The sequence below is a fragment of the Phyllostomus hastatus genome, unplaced genomic scaffold (assembly GCF_019186645.2).
Source record: "Phyllostomus hastatus isolate PE091 unplaced genomic scaffold, TTU_PhHast_1.1 phas_contig_86, whole genome shotgun sequence".
Lineage (NCBI taxonomy): Eukaryota > Metazoa > Chordata > Mammalia > Chiroptera > Phyllostomidae > Phyllostomus > Phyllostomus hastatus.
Window position 1 is genome coordinate 51,465,556 of NW_025333977.1, and position 21,509 is coordinate 51,487,064.

The window sequence follows — 21,509 nt, forward strand, 5'->3', positions numbered from 1 at the left end:
TTTGGTATTGGACCCAGATTTGCACTTTTTCCAGTACCCTAAGGATCTATAGATGTAGAGGAGCCTTTAAACAGCAGCTACATATTTCATGTCACTCTGGCCCGATCTGTTCCAACGGAAACACATAATTAGATATTTTCTATTTGTGAATCTAGCACCAAGTCTTAGACATTATTATCCAGAATGAGAACAAGTCATCACACTTGCTTAAAAAGTCCTGTATGATTTGCCTTCATTTTTTCCAATGCTGCCTCTTGCATGTTGTACTCTAGCTAACCTGGTTTCTTTGAATACCTGGGGCATGCTCACAGTTACATATAATACTTGATTCACTGCCTCACGCACATCTTTCCCACCTTTGCTCAGCTCTCACCATGTCAGTAGGAAATTCTCCAACTAAATTATTTAAAAGTGCAGACTACCACCTCCATTAGTCTCTTACTGCCCTCTTATTCTAATGTTTTCCTATAGCACTTATCTGAAATCCTCTGTTTTCACTTGTTTATTATGTCTTACTTCCACTGAATGCAATTTCCATGACAAAAAATTCTTCTGCTCCCCTTTTCTTTTTCACTATAGTCATAGCACATAGAACTGTGATGGATCCACAGTAAACTGGTGACTGGTAAATGTGTTAAATTAATTAGCCATATTTTTATGAGGACCTAATTTGAGGAATTAGTACCAGAAAAACATCTCTTTTAAAAATTGCATTTATTTTTCAATTCAAAATGTGAAAGTCTCTTTCAATAGATTTTATAGGGTATTTTATTTTATACAAGTATTGCTGATCTGATTATATACACTTTGTGATTCTTGGGTGCTCTTCTTCTCAGGTTTAGGCATTAAAGAACCCTTGGGACATATAGATTTTTATCCAAATGGAGGAAAAAAGCAGCCTGGCTGTCCTAAATCAATATTTTCAGGTATACTAATAGCATTTCCAAATGAAGTACACATGATTCAAAATGATGAAAGACAATCAATAGACTTTGTTCTCTCTTAATCTGTAGGCACGATTTTGATCACCATTGCCCATGAATCAGGAGTTATTGGTAGAAAATGGTTTAGTTTTATCCTTTTCAGTTTGTAAAGGTTACCAGGAGACATCTCCTATGGTCATGGATGAGACCTAGTACATTATAGTTTCAGCAGTTTTAGCTTATAATTTTAACCTTAGGGAAAGTTATAAGTCATTGAAGGAGCACATTTTACCAACCAGGTATCATATAACAACGTAAGGCTGCTCAAAATGTCATCTCTACCGTCGCCGTAGTACTGTGCAGACACAAATTTACAAACTCTTGCATTTGGGTGTTCTCTACATAAATGGCTGAGCATCTGCTCCAGGTGTGGAATGTGGCTAATTCCAGAGCCTTAGAAATGTTCTGGGTCCTATGGTGGCATCTGGTCAAGTAACACGTTGCTAAGTGCCACTGCAGCTAGAGAAGTCTGGTTAAAGGGATAAGGATATGAGACATTGGGAAAGGAAAGGGACTTGATAAAGTTTTAAAATCACCTGCTTTCATAGTCATCTCTGACACAGTAGATATGTTAAAGATGTGGGTTTAGAATGGATAGATCTATTCACTAGTTATTAAACATGGTGAAAACATGTTTGCAGAATTTGTTAAATTACTGAAATTAAGCATTTGCTGTGTTAATTATTACTTTATTTTTAAATTTTATTTTAATAATTATTACTTTAGAAAAATTTCTTATAAATATCATGTAAAATACATACTAAATCTAAGTTTTTAATGGTATGATTTATTTAGTTGCTTAAGATAACACTGCATTATAGTCAACACTTTAATATTCATAAAACACAGTATTGAGTGGAACTTAATCTTTAATTTTTCTCTAATTTCCTTGAACTTAGATTAATACACCTACAATTCTTTTGCTTGATTTTTAACACTTAAGGATTAAAATTTATTAAATGTGGCCACCAGAGAGCAGTTCACTTGTTCTTGGCAGCTCTGGAAACAAACTGCAATTTTATTTCATTTCCTTGTCATTCATACAAAGATTACCAGACTGGTTCATGTGTGGATTGTGCTGACTTTGAGAAAAAATCATGCCCTAGGCTAGGTAAGAGCGATTGTTATAATTACTATAATTTTTGTAGGAAATGAGTAATGTAATATAATTGTTAGTATTTTCTGCTTGAAGCTTTCATTATTTATATGTTAACATTTATGGACAAATTATCAGTAGAACAACCAAAAAAATAGTTTATTTCCTACTAAATATTTTTAGCATATTTAGTGAGGGGAACCTGAGCAACTGCCTTTCTGTGGTATATGTAATGGACAAATTTGATGGTTTCATGATGATCCTTGTTCTTGGTATCCAAAAGAATCTTGTTATCTATTTGTAATCCTTCTCTAACTCCACTAAAGAAACAGACTTGTGCGATCTTACTGCCACTGATTTTTTTTTTAATGTGAAGTGTTAGGAGTAAGTGAAAAGGTATGGAGCATAGTTAGCTTTTCATTTGCTATTAACAAGTAGACATGACTCATGCATGGTTCTTCACACTTTCGAAATTGATAAAGCTTGGTAAGAGCAGTTAAGTATTGTCACTTCTGAAAACAAAAGCTTGCCAGTGAGAAATTTAGTGAAAAAAGATTCTGCATAAAAATAAAATGTTAGAGCTGGGAAGAATCTCAAGGCTGTTTGTTCAGCGTTTTCTAAAGAGGATATAGTAGACCCCAAGCATGTCATGAGCACGTAAATATCTGATCAGTATCATGGCAAGATCTGCCAGAAATGTTTCCAAAGCCCAAGGGGCTCAGTGAAATTGGTAGCAATTGCAAAGGCTGAATTAAACAGCCTCCTGCAGTTTTCTTCAGCAGGAGATTTATACTAAAGGACAGAATTGCTAAGGAGAAACAGGAAATAAGCAGGCTTTGTCAGACTTATTTTCTTATAGACCTGTCAGTTCACAAGACATTTTGTAGAATTGGTTTTCTTCAGACCTCATGCTGGGGATTGCTTTTCTGCTCCCACTGCTTTTCCATATACATAGGAAAATTGTGACTTCATATGAACATATGGATTTCTTAAGGGCCCAAGTGAGAACTCATGTTAGACCTCTGAATTCCCAGTTAAGTGTATATTCAGATCTCAAATTTGGAGATAGCAATGTGGAAATAGACAAATATATGAATTGAAAGCATCTTAAATATATGTGTATGTATAATACATATTTCTTAAGTACATATAACTTACATATCTAAAATATATATTACATATAATAATACAGTATATGTAGATGCTATCTATAATGTATATTGTATATAATGTATACATATGCATACTATATTTATATGAATGTATGTAAAGTATAGAAGTACTGGAGGCTGTATTCATCAAGCTAAATTTAGTGTTCAAGTTTTATCTAATAAATTTATTCCACTGAATTTACTAAAAAGAGTTACAAGTAAAATTCTGAACATGTAATACAATTGTAAAAATGTCTACAGATGGACTGTAGCCATATGGAGTACACTAAGCCCTGATAAGATTCCCAGAGATTGTATTATCATTGTAATTAAATAAAATTTAAAATTATTTGAAAATTGTGATGTTATAAAAATATATGAATATTATTATTGTTGTTGTTATTATTATACTTTACTTATTATTGTGCTTTAGTTTCTCTAAGAATTAGAAGTTTTTGCATGCTATTTGATGGAAGTCCAATTTCTAATGCTGTGTTTCTCAAATCTCAGGTTATCAAGCTGAGCTATGGAAAGATGTTTTAAAAGAAAGAAAAAAAAGATCTCTTAGGACCACTGTGTTTTTGGATACTACTGGCACAAATCCATTCTGTAGTAAGTTAACATTTTTAGCAAATAAATGAATGATTGCTTTTATGGACTAATTTATATTTTATCTAAAATGTTCTTCTACCCACTCAAATTCATCATGCACCTTCCAGAAAGTTTAAAACTTGTTAGAGCCAATTGTAAATTTTTAAATAAGGACTTGATTTTTAGATAAAAGGAACATATGTTTTGGGTAACATTTTCCCAAAGAAACAATCAAGTCCTTGTTCTTTTCCCCCAAATTTACATGATTATCCTTCCCACCCTTATAGTTATGTCAGCATAAAACAGGCAGAGCTTAAGACACCTATCAACATTATTACCAGATTTTTGGGAACTAAAACCAAACTATATAAATGCAAAAAATGCAAATAATAATTTTTCTAACATATTTAGAGTTAGACAAGAAGAAAATAATTGAAGAACAAGAATCTTTTAGAAATATATTAAATAATTAGATTTATGAAGGGCTAGTTAAGAAAGCAAAGTTATTCTGTTTAGAGATGAAAAGCTCAAAGTGGTTTATGAATAAAAGTAGATCCTATTATATTACATGAAGAATCTTGTGAGAAAAGTTTCCAGTCACTGTCATTGACTTTGGGAGATAAATATTTAAAATAGATGATCATATTTAAAAAATATTTAGATCAGTCATTGTCAATGTTTTATAGTCAAAATTTCTATCAATTATAAGATAGTATAATTCTTTAAACTTTAGTGATGTTTTTGTTCATCCAGAATTGACCTGTCCATTTTCTAAATTCATTTTTTATTGAGTTAAATTTAAATTCACACACAGATATAAGAAATAATACGAGAGAGATAATATAAGAGAGACCCTGTGTACACTTTATTCAGTTTTCCTAAGTAGTAAAATTTCATACTATAAAATATAGTATCACTACTAAGATATCGACTTTGCTTTTTAAAAAGATTTTATTTATTTTTAGAGAGAAGGGAAGGGAAGGAGAAAGAGAGAGAGAGAGAGATCAATGTGTGGTTGTCCCTCACGTGCCCCCATTTAGGGACCTGGCCCACAACCCAGTCATGTGCCCTGACTGGGAGTTGAACCAGTGACCACTCTCAGCCCCACTGAGAGTGGTTCACAGGCCCACTCTAAATCCATTGAGCTACACCAGCCAGAGCAAGATATTGACTTTGATACAATCCATGTATCTTATTCATACTTCCTAATAGACTTGTGCTTTTGTGTGTGTGTGTGTGTGTGTGTGTGTGTGTGTGTGTTTAGCTCTGCACAATTTAATCATACGCATAGGGCTATGTATCTAGCACTGCAGTAAAGATATTAACAATTTTATTACCACAAGTATCCCTTGGGTGGCACTGTTGTTTCTAATCCTTGTAATCCATTAATAAATTTCTAAAATTTTATTTTGAAAATATTACATGAAGGGTGTAATTCAGTATGTGCCTTTTTTCTTTACTCAGCATAATTCTCTGGAGGTTTATCCATGTTGCGGTGTGTATCAATAATTCATCCCTTCTTATAGCTGAATAGTATTCCATGGTGTGTATGTACTACAGTTTGTTTCATCATTCATCTGTGGAAGGACATTAGAATGTTTTTAGTTATTGGCCCTTATCAATATAGCTGCTGTGAATATTTGTGTACAAGTTTTTGTGTGAATGTAAATTTTCATTCATCTGTCATAAAGACCTAGGAATTCAATTGCTGGGTCCAAAGCTAATTGCAGATTTAGCCTTATAAGAAATTGATAAGATGATTTTAGAGTGGTGGTACCATTTTGCATTCCACTCAGCAAAGTATGAGTGATCCAGTTCCTCTGATTTCTTGTTAGCATTTGGTGTTATCATGGTTTAAAAAAAATATTCATTGTGATAAACACATGGTGATAACCGTGTTGCAGTTTTTTATTTTTCTGCCCCAAATACTTATGATGTTGTATATCATTTCAATACATTCTCTTTAGTGTAATGTGTGTTTGTGTCTATTGCTTATTTTCCAATTGGATTTTTTAAACTGCTGAGTTTTGAGAGTTCATTTTAGATATATATTTTTAATCTTCACCCAAGGATATGTTTATTGATTTGAGAGAGAGAGAGAGAAAGAGAGAGAGAGAGAGACATTGATGGGAGAGAGATGCATCGACCAGTTGCCTCCTGAAGGAGGCTTGACCAGGGGTCAAACCGGAAACCTTTCAGTGTATGGGACAACGCTCCAACCAACCCAGCCTCCTGGCTAAGCCTCTTTATCTGTTTTTGATAGTAGCCTTTTTGGTTACTTCATATGCAAACATTTTCTCCCTGTCTATAACTTGACTGTCTTTTTATCTCTTTGCAAGGGCTTTTGCAAGGTCAAATGTATTTACTTTTGATAAAGTCTAATTTATCTTTTTTTTTTCCTTTAATGGACCATGCTTTTGGTGTCTAAGAAACCTTTGCTGAGCCCTAGATTTTGAAGATTTTCTTCTACAATTTTTTTGTAAAGGTTTTATAGTTTTATGTGTTACATTTAAATCTGTAATCCATTTTAGTTTAGTCTTTATATCATATTTGAGGTTAAAGTTCATTTTTCCCTTATGGATGCTCATTTTTTCTAGCACCACTTGTTGAAAAGGCTATTCTTACTTTATTGAAATGCTTTTGTACCTTTATCAAAAATAAGTTAAACATAGTCCTTTAGGTCTCTTTCTATTCTGTCTATACCATGTTCTCTATTCTGTTTCATTGATGTATGAGTTTATCCTTTTTCTAAGACCACACAGTATTAATTACTAGAGTGTAGTATAGTAAGCCTTATTATCAGGTAGAATGATTATTTCTTTTTTATTTGCCTTCATCTTGATTATTTTAGATATTCTAAGGTATGTGCCTTTTAATATACTGTTAAAATAACACTGTATATGTCTACATAAACTTAACTGGGACTTTGGTAGGAATTACGTTAAACCTATAGGTCAGTTTGAAGAAAGCTGATGTCTTTACAATGTTGAATCTTCTGACTCATGAACATGTTATGTCCCCTCTCCGTTTGTTTTGAATCTTTGATTTCTTTCATTAGCATGCTATACATTTTAGCATACAGATCTCCTGCCTTTTTTGTTACATCCACACCTAAGTATTTTATTTTTTGAGTGATGGTCAATGATATTTAAATTTTTTTTGATTTTCATGTGCATTGTTAGTATAAAGAAATGGAACTGAATCTTTTGTATTGAGCTTGTTTTCTGGGATCTTTCAGAATTTGCTTGTTATTTCTTGGATTTTAAAAATAGAGTTTTTGGAATTTTTTATGTGGCAATCATGTCACCTACAAATGGAGAAACTTTTATTTTCTTACTTTCTAATCTGTCTTTTACTTATTTATTTTTCTTTACTTACTTCAGTGGCTCAAACTCCCAATTCTGTGTTGAATGAGTGGTGAGAGCAGACATCTTGCCTTCTTCCCAGTGTTAGAGAGAAACCATTCAGTGTTTCACCATGAAGTATGTGTTTACCTGAACTGTTTATGTGTCTGGTCTTTATAAAGTTGAAGTGATTCCTTTGTGTACCTAACTTGTGAAGGCTTTTTTCTTATCAATGTGTTTTGGATTTTGCCAAATGCTTTTCTGGATTACTAAGGTAATCATACATTTTTTTCTTCACTTTGTTGAAATATTGTATTACATTGATGTTTCTGGAATGTGAACCAGTCTTGTGTTCCTGTCATAAATCCAATTTGGCCATAATAAGTATTTTTATACATTGTTGGATTCCATTTGTTAAGGTTTTGTTGAGGACTTTGAGTCTAAGTTCATGAATGAAATACTGTTATCATACAAGAGTAATACAACCTCATAAAACGAGTTGGTAAGTGTTCTCTATTCTATTATTTTCTGGAATATATTGTGAAAAACTTGTGCTAATTCTTTTTTACGTGTTTGGTAGAATTTTTTAGGAAAGCCACTTGGACCTCAAAATTTCTTTTTATTGTTTGAGAGCTTTTTAATTACAAATTCAATCTCTTTGATGGACATGGGACTACTCAGATTATCAATTGCACCTTGGTCAAATTTTTGTGGTTTGTAATTTTCAGACTTAGTCCACTATTTTGAAGTGGCAAATTTATGTCATAAAGTTGTTTGTACCACTTCTTTATTATTTTTAAAATGACTATAGGATCTGTAGTAATATCTTCTATTTTACTGATTATAGTGGTGACTTTTGTCTTCTCTTTATTTTTACTTTTATCTATGTTGAGAGGTTTATTAATCTTATTACTCTTTCTCCCCCAAGAATCAGCTTTCTATTTCACTGATTTTCTATTGTTTTTCCATGATTAAATTTCATTGATTTATGTTCTGCTCTTTCTTACATCTTTCTTCCTACTTTTTTTGTATTTATTTTTTTTCTCTTAAGGCAGGATATTAGATGGTTGGTTTGAGATATTTCTTCATGTCTAATCCTATGAATTTCTCTGTTAGTGCTGCTGTAGCTGTGTCCCACATGCTATGATACATTGTATTTTCATTTTTAATTAGTTCTATATATTTCTTTTTGACACTTTTGGCCATTCTTTAGGCATGTTATTTAATTTCACAGTTTAGAGATTTTCCTATCTTTCTGTTATTAATTTCTCATTTGGTGTCATGGTTAGATAATAAACTATATAATTTTACTTTTTTTAATCATGGAAGTATTTTTTTATAGTCTAGGATATGCTCTATTTGAGTGAATGCTTCATAAGTACCTAAAATAAATGTGTATTCTGTGTTTATTGGGTGGAGTGTTCTATATATGTCAATAAGATTTTGTTGGTTGGTCCCAGATATAACTGACTCAAAGTTAAAAATCTTATCTAATCTCATCAGATAAAATTTTTCAAATCATGTCATTTAATTCTAAATGTCAGTCAGATTTGGGTGAGACTCTAGATGGAATTTGGGCACAGTTTGTCTTATTTGTGAGCCTATGAAACTGAAGAGTTAAGTTATAGTACATTCTAAAAATAAGAGTATTGAAACAGGCAAAGGATACCCATTACAGACATTGCTGTTCACAAGGGAGGAAATGAAAGGCAGATGGAGAAAATAGTCCCAAGTATATCTGCAATCCAGTGAGGCAAATTTCATTGGGTTTCAAGGTCTGGGAATAATTCTCTGTGGTTCATTCACCCTGGGTTCTTTCCTTCAGGTTCCCAACTTCATATTTTCAGTTCTCAGAGTCATCTTTTTTCCTTATTTTTTAGTTTCATATGAATGGAAGCCTGTGCTAGCAGCCGAATAGTTTTATCAGCTTGTTTCTTGCCTGTAGAACTGTGGAGGTCCCATATCTTCTTTCATTTTGTACTCTCTATGTCTCTATCAATCCAAGCCAGTAGTATTCATGCTGCTACATTTTAAAAAACCTTGTAGCTCTGCATATATGGTACAGAGACCCATTAGACAAAAGGCTCCTTGAAATATTTTTTCTGTATTTTTGGCTTCTGCTGAGATGGCTAAGGGAATTTACAAGTTACACATTTCATCTTTTCCAAGAGGCTTTTGTGTTACTGGGTTTCTGACTTGGATCTTTCTAAGGGTGAAAGATTGCCCAGCCACACAGTTCTAGCTCTTTCTCTAGAGCATGATGTTCTGATGGTGAATCTTGTCGTTGTAGCATTTTTTACAAACTTGGTAAGATAAAGATTTTTCAGATCATCAGGGTAAGATTTGCTTTGTTTTAAAACTTTTATCTCAATCTATGTGTTTTCTCTTATATTTAACCATAAACACCAATAACAAATAAGGCCACACTTTCAACCCTTTGCCTAGAAATCTCCTGAGCTAAATGTCCAATATTTTTAATTTATAATTTCTGCTTTCTACATGATATTAGGACATAATTCTTCTAATTAATATCAAAGAATAAATAAATAATTAATATTCTGCATATTAACAGGTTCCAGAGATTAGTATATGACATATTTGGGGAGGTATACCACAATTACAATATGCTTGTGTGATTTTTCACAGGCCACTGAGTATCTACATTTTACCACTTCAGTGAAATGTGGCAACCTCACTTCCACTTGGTTCCCTTTATGTTCTCTACTTTTAAATATTATTTTCTTGAGTATCAGATTGTATGATAATTCGTTTTAATCATCTAATAAGATTTACAAAATTCATGAGGAAAAGGATTAATTTATGGTATGTACCAATATATCTTCTCTTTTTTATTGTTCCCCCTTTGTTTCCTATGCTCCAAGATTATTTACTTCATCAGTTCCTTTCTGTGTAAAGAAATTCCATCTTACGGTAATTAAGAATGAGTCTGCTAATGAGAAATTCTTGTAGTTTTTCTTTGTCTGAGAATATCTTGATTTCTCCTTTTTCCTCAAAGGATTGTTTTGCTGGATATAAGATTCAGAGTTAGTTCCTTCTTTTAGCCCTTGAAAGATGGGGAGCCACTTACCTTTGCTTTTTGTGGTTTTAAATAAGGAATCTATTGTGACTCAGATTGGTGTTCTGTAGATAATGCCTCATTTCTCATTGGCTGCTTTCAATATTTTATTCTTTATTTTTAGTTTTCTGAAGTTTAAATGTGATATGTCTTGGTGAAGATTGTTTCAGGTTTATCCTGTTCTCCTCAGCTTCTTGAATCTGTGTGTGTGTGTGTTTTTCCATCACCAAATTAAAAAAAAATCAGCAATTATTTCTTTGAATGTTCTTACAGTTCCACCCTCTTTTCTGTCCTATTGACACTCTGCTAACACATGTATTATATCTTTGTTATAGTTTCCCAGGTCCCTAAGACTCTGTTCATTTTCTTTCTCAGTCTGTTTTTTCTCTGTTGTACAGATTGGGTGGCAGATTCATCTTTCCTCAAGTTTACTTATTTCTGTGCTCTGTCATCTTCACTCTACTATTGAGCATATCCAGTGAATTTTGTATCTGTTATATTTTTTACTTATGTAATTTCTACTTTTTTATAGCTTCTATTTCTTTGCTGAGATTTTTCTATTTCTTTATTTTTTTAACAGACTCTGACTTTGAAGCTTTTTTTATGATGGCTTCTTTAAAATCTTTGTCAGATAATTCTCAGTTTTCATCTCAGTGTTAGTCATAGTTTGTTGGGGTCCACCCTGCCTGGTCTCAGGAAGCTGTAACCCCCCGTAACGTAGGCTGAGTGAAAGACCTCCAGACCAGGAGCCACTAAGGAGACAAAACTTATTTCTCTGACATGAACACTGCCTGTTCTGTGCCTGACCTCCTATGCTTGATCAGCTAGCCAATGATGGGTAAGATTTCCCATAGAGGGAATTGTCTAAGACAGGCATGATCGCGAGGAGGCCTCTGGGAAGAGACTCAGGGCTGTGGAAATGAAGGGGTGATGTACATCAACCCCTGCCCCCTCGGCTTTGTCAAAGCCTAAGTCCTTGTTTTTAGAAGTGAGTAATCCAAGTCTCCTGGCTGCCTTTGTCTCCTCTGTTGACTCAGGCCTGTGGAAATAACAGGGGCGGTGCAGCCCAGACCAGAGACGGTGGACCCCCGGGGTAATCAGGCCTGGGACATAAAATATGCAAGATCCTGTGAGATCTGCTTGCTGGAGGATGTTATTAAATTAGAATATGAAGGCACAAGCAGGAAACGAGACTAGCTTTTAGGTCCTATAGTGATAAAACCCCAAACTCTGCCCAGAATCACAGCGGGGGTTCTGTCTGAACATTTGTAAGTCACCTACTTCTTTTGATCTTTTCTGCCAGACTGTGAATTCACAAACTAAGTCTGTATTCTTAATAAAAATCTGCTTGGGAATAGAAATGGGGCACTTTCCACTAGAGAGAGTGGCCGTTCTGTCCCTATTTCCCCACAAGACCTGGTTGTCTCTGTGTATGTTTTTCTCGTGTTTCGATGAGCATCTGCAGCAGAGATGGATACTGTTGCCCAGTATCCGCCACAATAGTTGATTGTCTTTTCTCACCAAAGTTGTGATTTTCTTTTTTTCTTAGTACAGTGAGTAATTTTCAACCACATCCTGGACATTTTATTATGTTTAGAATTTGAGTTGGATTTTAAATATTTTCTTTTAGCAGGTAGTCAGTCACATTATTTAGGTTTTTGCCTATGTATTCTGAGATTGTATTTTTTTTGATATGTAACAGTTCAGGGTTGTTCTATTTTCTTGGTGACTTGCTTCTTTTTTGTTTTACATATAAGAATGCATCTTGCCTCAAAAACAATTAACTGGATTTTGTCACAAAAATTTGCCTCATGAAGCCTTTGAATTAATGTGCCTTCTTTTGGATCTTCAATTTTTTATACTTTTGTCTTGCCATGTCCTACTTCTTTCTTTTGGGTCTAACTTCTACCTTGCTGAAATATACCCTTAGTGACCTTATTTTTTCCTTATTTTGGAATGTAAAGTTAGTTCCGGATAGAGTTCTACATTGAGAGTTATAGTCACTTAGCAGTTTGAAGGTATTTATTCTCTTCTTTTTCAGATAAAGTCCTTTTTTTTCATTTATTGTCAATTTAATTGTTCCATATAGAAATGTGTAGTTTTCTTCTGGTTAAATTTATTTATTTATCTATCTATCTGCCTGTCTATCTGTCTGTCTATCTACCTGTCTACCTCTCTAGGAATGATTTATTATCATTTTCTAGTCTTAATGGTCAGTCCAACTTTCAATTAATAGCTAAAGATAAAATATTTGTGTTATCAAAATAAAAATCCATGTCTTCTTTTAATATAGAAAATTCTTAGCAGTCACTCTTCTTCAAAATTTTCACATCAGAGCAAGTTGGATTCCCTTCCTCCATCCCCAGAACTTAGGTAACATAATCATGGAGCATTTTCCATATAGATTAGGGGAGGGACATTTTCACCAGTGATGAATGTAAACTTAAATTCCATGTAATGTGGAGTTTTATTTAATCTCAGATAACTTTTTTTCTGCCTAATACCCATGCACAACCAATGGAGGGAATTTTCCATGTTCCTCTTTCAGTGACAAAACAAAAATATAAGAACCCTGATACTGTGCAAGGATTTTTATTTTAGCTCTATCACTTAGCATCACATCTTCTGTTCCAGCAGAAGTTGACACTTAAGGCTTTGTCTCCAGGCTACACCCAGTTCTTAAGTTCTGTAGGGATCCAGGGTGTCAGTTCTTCTTATAGTTTTAGAATTGACTTTAATTTCATTCATGCCTCCTGATAGTTCCCTTCTTCATCTGAGCTTGGTTGTGCATTTGACTTATGGATTGTACATTCAGAATGTCTATGTGCTTTAGCAGGAAGAGGGCTTATTCTGTAACATCTCCACATGTTGTGCTGCCAGAAATCACCTGAGCAAGTCTGAACTCCCACCTTTTATGGGTGAGGTGCACTGAAGTATTTTGTGTAACACTGAGCAGTCACTTCAAAGAAAGAGGCATGTCTATATATCTCTTGTGTCAGAAATTGATGAGGTCCAGTCAGACATCCATTCATTATGTTACCTGAGGTAGTGCTGAGCATCAGGCAAAAGAAAAGTTACTGTTGGCTGTTTAGCAGCAACATTTAACAGCTAGCATGTACAATTTTAGTACATGTATTTCTCACAAGAACATTTCATGTGTTCAGTGTTTGGTTTATATACATTGTCTTTAGGACATGTTGTTCGGTACTTGGGAAAACTCACAGAAAGTCTGAACTTTCGGTTTAGTCCAACCTCTGAAAGATATAATTTATCAATTACTAATAAGAGCATTTTGAATAAGAACTACTGTGAGCTTACTTTATCTAGGAGTATTTAATTTCATAGTCATTCCTAAACAACCAGTGAAATTAGGAATTATATTTGTCAAGCAAGCTTATCTAGGACTATTAATCAATAATTAAAGAACCTCATATTTACTTTAGATGTGCTATTTTTTAAAAAGATTCTTTAATTTACCTAAATTCTGAGATTTTTTGGTTTGCAGAACAGCTAGTATTCACTAATTGTTTGTTCACCTCTTCAGCATATCCTTCATTGTCTGGCAGACTTTGTCCTTCTTTGTTTTCAAGTCCACGTAAAAATTGACAAGAAGTAAAATATATTACCCATGTACTAAATAAGTGCCCCTTGATGTTATTTGTATTCATAATATGTGCCTAGATTATACACATATACATCTGCATATGTACCAAAACAATTTTTTAAAAATGTGAACTGCATTCTATATTTTTGTTTTGTAGCCTATTATTTTGTGCTCAGCATTGTTGTTTTGGATGACACTATGAAGGATGGCATTATTACATTTAGATTATTAAACCAGCTTGGAAGAGTTGAAGCACCAAGGCTCTATGCGTAAGTATAATTTAGTATTATTTTTCTTCAGAAATAAAATGTTTGTTTTTTTGAGCATCCACTTTGGAAGATAATTCAAACCATGTAAACTTTTTTCACCAGGCTGCTTTCAAAAGTATAGCGGTAGGAATGTGCCCGATTTCAATAATACCACTGAGATTGCAGCCCCAGAACAGCTGCTGCAAACTGGCTGAGAAGGCAAGGAGGTTTTGAGTCTTCATTTCCTTTACAAACATCACGTCCTATGCAGAGCACCCTGAAATACTTTGGTGCTTTATTCAAATACTTGAATTAGTGCATTTTTAATAAAGGAATATAAAAAATGGACTACTTATCTATGGTAACTCTGTCCATCTAAGTCTGGCCAGTAAATTTATTATATTTCCATTAATATCTCTGCCAAAATTTAGTCATGCTTTGGGATGTAAACTATGTTAGATGCCAGGGAATTTAGAGACATTTAAATGAGCTTGTATTTTCCTTTTCAAAATTAAAATAGGAATATTTGCTTGCTGTAAAAAACATGTCACATTATACAGTAGAAAATGAACATCATCTATAATTATATTATTTAGGGATGTTCAGTTTTACCGTTTGATTTATAACTATTCCTCCTCCTTTTCCTTTTTTTTACCTCCTCTTTTTGTCCTATAGTTTCTTTTAGTACATGCCCCTGTGCACACAGATATTACTTTTTTATTTAGTAAAATTAGTATCTTGTTACACATTGTTCTGTGTCTTGATTTTTATGTAAATGCTATACTGTGATCGCTTTTCTCTATGTCATTAAAGTCACATACATTAAAATAGGATACTAAATATATTAATATGCCAATCTAGGATTTTGAACAGGATATCAATAATGGATATTCAGGTGAGAATGATTCCCCAGATGGATGGGTAATTGGGGCAATCAGAGGAACAAGAATAGGAAGGTGACTATTGTAATAATTGATGTGAAAGATGATGGGGATGTTAACCAAGTTAGTGAAAGTGGGTTTTTAAGATTTAGGGTAGATCTATTTTTATAATTAAACATGTGAAAGTGAATGAAATAAAACAATCTAGAGTGACTTCAAGTGTTAATCTTTATGACTACTTAAATTATGGTGCCATTCACTGAGACAGAAGATACCTAGAGAGGAGTCAATTTAATCATTCAATAAAATTCTTGAAAGCTTCTATAAGCCAGTAACTGCACTAAAAATTGGGGATAAAATTTTGGATTAACTAGATTTTCATCCTTATATTGTCTAGTGAAACAGAGAGACTTTACAAGTATATAATACAAATAAAATGATGTTTGTCATTTCTCTGTTCAAACAATTTTTAATGGCTCTCCACATGGAAGTAGGTACTGTGCTAAGTTCTGAGGATGCTGCAATAAGAAAAAATAGACATGGTCCTACTCTCATTAAGCTTCCACCCTAATGAAAGATATAAAGGTAATTAAATAATTATAAAAATATGTAAATAAAATCTGTCCATGATACACACACACACACACACCCCATAATGTGTCTTGAGGCACACTATGGTGTGAAAGGAAACATAAAATTGGGGTGAGGAGATGAGAATTAGTGGGGCCACTACAGGTTTCTTCAAGGATGTTTTATACTCATTGATTGGGACATAAATGATGAGCTGCAGTTAGTCTGCTTTGCTGTATTCCAGGCAGAGAGGCCAATACAGGCAAAGATCCTGAAGCAGAGTCGATTTCAGGAGCTGAACGAAAAGCATTACATCTGAAAATATAGGCAGGGAAAGCAAGAGAGACCTGGGAGAGGTGAAGAGTGCCTAGGTTTTGTAGGAACTAGAGCTTGTAGGGCATGTTCCAGGATTTATATTTTATTCACAGGGAAAATGGAAACCACTGACATGTTTTAGCTCAGGCTGTCTGGTTGGGGCAGGACTGGATTGTTATTTTGGAAAAACAGTTTGATCACAGTGTATTGGAAGCAGGAAAGACAGGGTACTATTGTAAGAATATGGGCAAGAAATGGTCCTGAGATAAGAGTGTTTGCAGTGGTAATGGAGAAATGAGGATGAATTCAAAGCATATTTGAGGAATTTCACAGTAAAGTCAGTAGGAATTTATGATTGACTGGGTGTGGGGAATGAAAGAGAGGATACTATGAAGGGTGAATGCTAGTTGTCTGGTTTGGGGAATAGGCGGGGGTTGCAATTTTAAATGGTAAGGAAATTTGTAGATTTTAGCTGTTTTGTTTGTTTGTTTGTTTGTTTTGTGAGGTAGGTGTTGGAGACAGTGTCATTTAGATTTAGCCTACTGAGCTTTAGGTATCCTCAAGGTGTATATCCAGGTGGACATGGTGAATAACAGTGGATATATGTGTCTGAATCCAGCAGACAGGATGAGGCTGGAGGCAGAGATTTGGTGGTCACAAACCAAGGTATTTGAAACCATTGGAGTGGATGTAAATTTGTGGAGTAAGACGACACATCCCCACCTGGATGTGCTTACTTTGAAATATCTCTGAGAAATCTAGATAAGCTTTTGGCCAAAAATTAGAGGTGTGACCAATGACATATTCTGTGAAAGAGGACTTAGTGACTCAGCCAGGAGGGTACAGAGATAAACTTTGAGGGAGTGATAACCATCTGGGGCTGACTTGCTGTGGAGATTCAAAATGAGAGGAGAGATAAACATAAGATGGCACTAGTGCTGTGAGCCAGCTGGTTGCACTTGGGCTGTTCTATGTGTGATTGAGACTTTTGCATAAGCAAGACATTGAATCAAAGAAGGAAATTATTTTAACAGTTTTAAAAAACATTCTCTTTCTCTCCTTTCTCTCCTCCCCTCCCCTTCTTTCCTGTTCTTCCCTTCCCTCCTTCCCTTTTTTCCTTCTCCTCCTCCTCCCCCTCTTCCTCTTTTTTCTCATTTTCATTTTCCTCAAAGTTCCATTTGGAGTCAGCAGACCCATATTGACATAAATGACCCCAGGGCCCCACATTTCTGACACACATGGATAAGGAATTGAGCAGAGTGGTAAAGAGTGTTGATGTGGCTGTTTTTGCATTCAGTTTTGCATTCACTTACTTAGGAAAGGCATTTATATTCTCTGATACTCAGTTTCCTCATCTGTAAAATGGTAACACAAATAGTACCTAATAAAAGGAGTTGTGGAGATTATTAAATAAGATCAAGGTGTATAAAGCTTTATTGTATTTCTTGGTACATTGGAAATGATCAAAAATTGTGTTTATTAAATACTGAATTTATTTTTTTCTTTAGAAACTCAGGCTTTTACAATTGTATCTTTAATTCACAAATATTTGATAAAGTGGCACAGAACAACAAAGGATTATTGTTTGAGCACCCATTCTATTCAAGGAACTCTGATAGTTGTTTAGGGGTCTAAGAAAAAGGAGCATAATATGACTTATCTAATTTTAGACAAAGGAATAATCTAAACACCTAGTCAGACAGATAAGATGTACCACTTTTTTTCAAAGAGTATTCTCCAAATATCATGTATAGGGGTGAAAATATTATTATTTTATATATATTGTTTTAAATTGCTGCTTAAATTATTTAAATAATTACTTAAATAAAATTATTTAAATAATTACTTAAATAATGTTTATTGTTTGGCCTTTTCCTATATGATTGGTCTCTATCCTGCATTGTTCATATTATATTGATTTTAGAGTTAAATTATATTTCAAAGTACTGATATTCTGAGTATGTCAAATTTTCTGTTTAGGAATAATAAATCACTTTATAAAGTTCAAGAAGTCAAGATTCTTGCTCAGTTTTTAAATGATGTTGTAAATGTTTCAAGCATTGGTTTGGCATATTATCAGAGCTCAAAATGGCAATGTTCCACATGCCAATATAGAATCCAGCGTCTCATGTTAAAATCCCTTACATATCCAGACAGGTAAGAAAATAAATTTTGATTTAAATATGTTGTCCTTTAAACTTGAGAACATTGGTTTGCTATAAAATGGTTTAAGAATTCAAGTACTCAAACATCTGTTTTTTATGTATTTCAAATTATATTTTATTAGAATATCTAAAAGGTACAAAATGCATTTTGTTTTTTGTTTGGAGAAGATTCATTTAGAACCACATCATACAACCAAAGAAAAACACACACAATTATTGCATGAGATACAACAAAAATGAAAAGAGTAAGACAAATGTCTGCCTTAGAAGTTTATCAATAATTTCTATATATACATATATATTTACAGAGTGGTTTATTGTCCATTTATACAATCCTTTAGATGAGGTCCAAAGGACTATAGTAGGAAATATAATTGCAGAAGTTATAAATCATGATTTTCAGTGATCTTTTCTTTTGCCTAACTTTATTACTCTTTATCTGAGAAGAGAATAATGTCCATTTTCATCCGCTGTAGTTAAGATTCTACAAAGTGTTAGAGATTCAACCCCAAGAGTATACTGACAGGATTCAGACTTTAGCATATATACAATAACAACATGAGGAGAATATGACTCTATACTTTTAAAGAAATTTTTTACTGTATTTTTTCCATTACCATTTAGTCCCCCTACACCCCGCTCCCCCCTGCAATTTTCCAGCCCCTTGTTTTGGTTTGTTAGTAACATCACAAATATCTCTATTCCAAAAATTATAACACCAGCATTACTGTGTGAGTATGGTTTTTCAAAAAACAATAGACTCTTAATAGCATTTTCCTAAGCCCATTTGATATGCTGTTCTTGGTTTCATGTTCTCACAACCAAGGAGGTTTTTCCCAACATCCTTGTCCTCATGGTCTTGACCTATCAATACACGTTCACCATGGCAGAACCCATATTTCCGCAAAAACGCCCCTGTTTTAAAGCACTAAGAACCACTCAAAGGTCTTTGGTGAGTTGATCATCTGTCAGTTTGAATATGAAGTGTTCTCACAGGGAGCATCAACTGTGTGCCAACAGCAATAGGTTTGTGGATTGCTAGAAATCTCTGTTCTTTAGTTGGGGCAACACTTAATTTTTATTTTTCTATGTCTCTGTATTAATGTATTTGATTTCCTATTTGTCTATCTATGAATGTTGAACTTAGTAAATAAGGATTTTTGGAGAATAAAATAATAAAAATAGTAAGTAATAATATTCATTTAGATGACATACATATCAATAGAGGGAGTGGGGACAATTCTTGAAAGTGTTAGTTATTTTGTAACTTGGTATAAAGAATATTTAGTCATTCAAAAGTCAATAAGGAAGATGTCATTATAATGGAAAAATACTGGGAGAGTTTTACTGTCCTTTTCCTTTGAAATATGAAAATATATGGATACTTTTAGTTAAGAATATTAGCAACATTATTCCTTGACAAAGTGTATTGGGGGAGTTATGAGGTCATGTTTGAAGGACTGAAGATTTAAATGGCATGGACCCACTTATACATGGATAGTTTTTAAAAAATAAATATATTTAAAAAGTTTTTGAAGATTTGTGACAATTTGACAAAAGCTATAGAGGAATCATGTAGCATTGGAATTTTAAAAATTTAAAAGCTAGGTATGTCATGAATCATAAATTATATGTATGTATTTTCTGTTCCTTATGATTTTCCTAATATTTTCTTTCCTCTGGCTTACTTTATTGCAAGAATACAGTATAATACATATAGTATACAAAATATGTGTTAGCTGACTACTTATGTTATCAGTAAGGCTTCCAGACAACAGTAGGTTATTAGTAATTAAGTTTTGGGGGAGTCAAAAGTTAAACACAGATTTTTGACTGTGTGGGCGATCTGTACTCCTAATGCCTGCATTGTTCAAGGGACAACTGTATTATTGCCATCCCCAAAAGCTAGGTTTTAAAGGCCCAGGGTTGTTCTACCATCATATTTCCTTAAATTCCCCTTCCCCCATTAATACCTCTGTGAGCATAAGAAAAGTAAGTATAAACAGTGAAGTAGGAGGCTTTAGCTTACATTCTGTTTCTGGCATTTAGATGCATATTATCCAGGAATAAAGTTTTCTTCCTATATACCATAAATGGAAAGAGAAACAAAAGCAATACCTCCATAGTGTAGAAGAAGTACACAATGTAAATCTTGTCCAGGCACCAAAAATTTAGTTAGAATCTTTGTGCATATAAAAGTGCAGGAGCTTAAAATGAGAAAGATAAATTTAGTTCCATACATGTAAACAGTAAAAGGAACCAAGAATAATCTGCCCTATGTGTATGTATATGGGCAAATGCCAAGGCTAGATTCACTTCTCACTGTTTAAACTTTGTAGAATCATTTAGGCCATTCCCTGCAATAGTTTCAAGGGTCACTGTTCGCATAGATAACAGTACCATCATAATGTACTGGAAGCTTTGCAATATCCTGAATTTGGTTATAAGCAGTTTTCTCTTTCCAGTCATAAGTTAGTGGCTACTGCCTTTTGTGGAATAATCAACTTAGTTTTTCTCTTATTGTCATCTGACAATAAGACTTCATTTTTCCTCAGTGTTTGCTTATCATCAACACTGGTTACGCATAGACAACTATCTACACTTTGAACAGTTCCCTTGTTTTATATTTATAGAAGACATTTCAAGGGGAAGACACATTTTCAAATCTTCTACCTCACCACATGATGTTCACACCTTGACACAGAGTATTGGTGAGCCTACTGACAGCCACTGCTCTCCCTTCGTGCATTTCTCAGTGACTTATTTTAAGGAGAAAGGACACAGACAGATGTGACCACTGTTATGTTTGACTCATTATGTTCTTAATTATGATTTACATAGAGAAATGTTTTATGCAACTCATTCATTAGTTAAGTAAGGGGTAGGGTGAAGTCATAGGGATATGTTACAGAACAAAAAGTAAGCATGAATGTAACTAACATTTATGTAAAATTTAGTGGATAGACTATGAAAATTTACCAAACTTACCAAATTTTCTACTCAGGGGGAAAAAAACTAAAATGCCCTGTGGGTGTTTAGCAAAACTCTGAACATCCCCTGCTGGCTGGAGATGCTAATAGATGCTTGGATGAAATGTATGCCTCAGGTTTAATTACCTAGATAATTGTCATAACCATTTAGTTGCTTTTCCTATTTAGATCTGTCCATACAGATGATGTGCAATTAATGAGAATTAGCACTGCCAAATTATTGGGAACATGAGTTATTAAAATGTGATGCCTTATGGTCCAGGTTGAATTGTGTAAGCACTCAACCAGTGATTATTTCTTTGTAACAAACTGCAGTAAAGACCGCAACGTACTTCTATTCTAGTGTTTTCCCAGAGAGCAGGACCTTGAAATTTGGGAACAGAGAGATATATTTACAGTGTTGGTGATTGGGTATTACATCCTGAGAAAAGTTGGACTAAAGCTGCCTTTAAAAACATTACAGTAAAATTATTCTTTTAGGCATACAGTTCTAGG

General features: G+C 33.8%; 1 protein-coding gene across 1 annotated transcript in view; it reads left to right on the forward strand.

Annotated features, from left to right (window-relative positions):
* Positions 1-21,509, forward strand: part of LIPI (lipase I) — a 41,256-nt gene that overhangs the window by 14,559 nt on the left and 5,188 nt on the right. Inside the window, exons 5-9 of the mRNA XM_045851892.1 lie at positions 837-926; positions 2,032-2,094; positions 3,741-3,842; positions 14,003-14,114; positions 17,840-18,016. Coding sequence (XP_045707848.1) covers positions 837-926; positions 2,032-2,094; positions 3,741-3,842; positions 14,003-14,114; positions 17,840-18,016 — 544 coding nt within the window. The remainder of the gene's footprint in view (positions 1-836; positions 927-2,031; positions 2,095-3,740; positions 3,843-14,002; positions 14,115-17,839; positions 18,017-21,509) is intronic.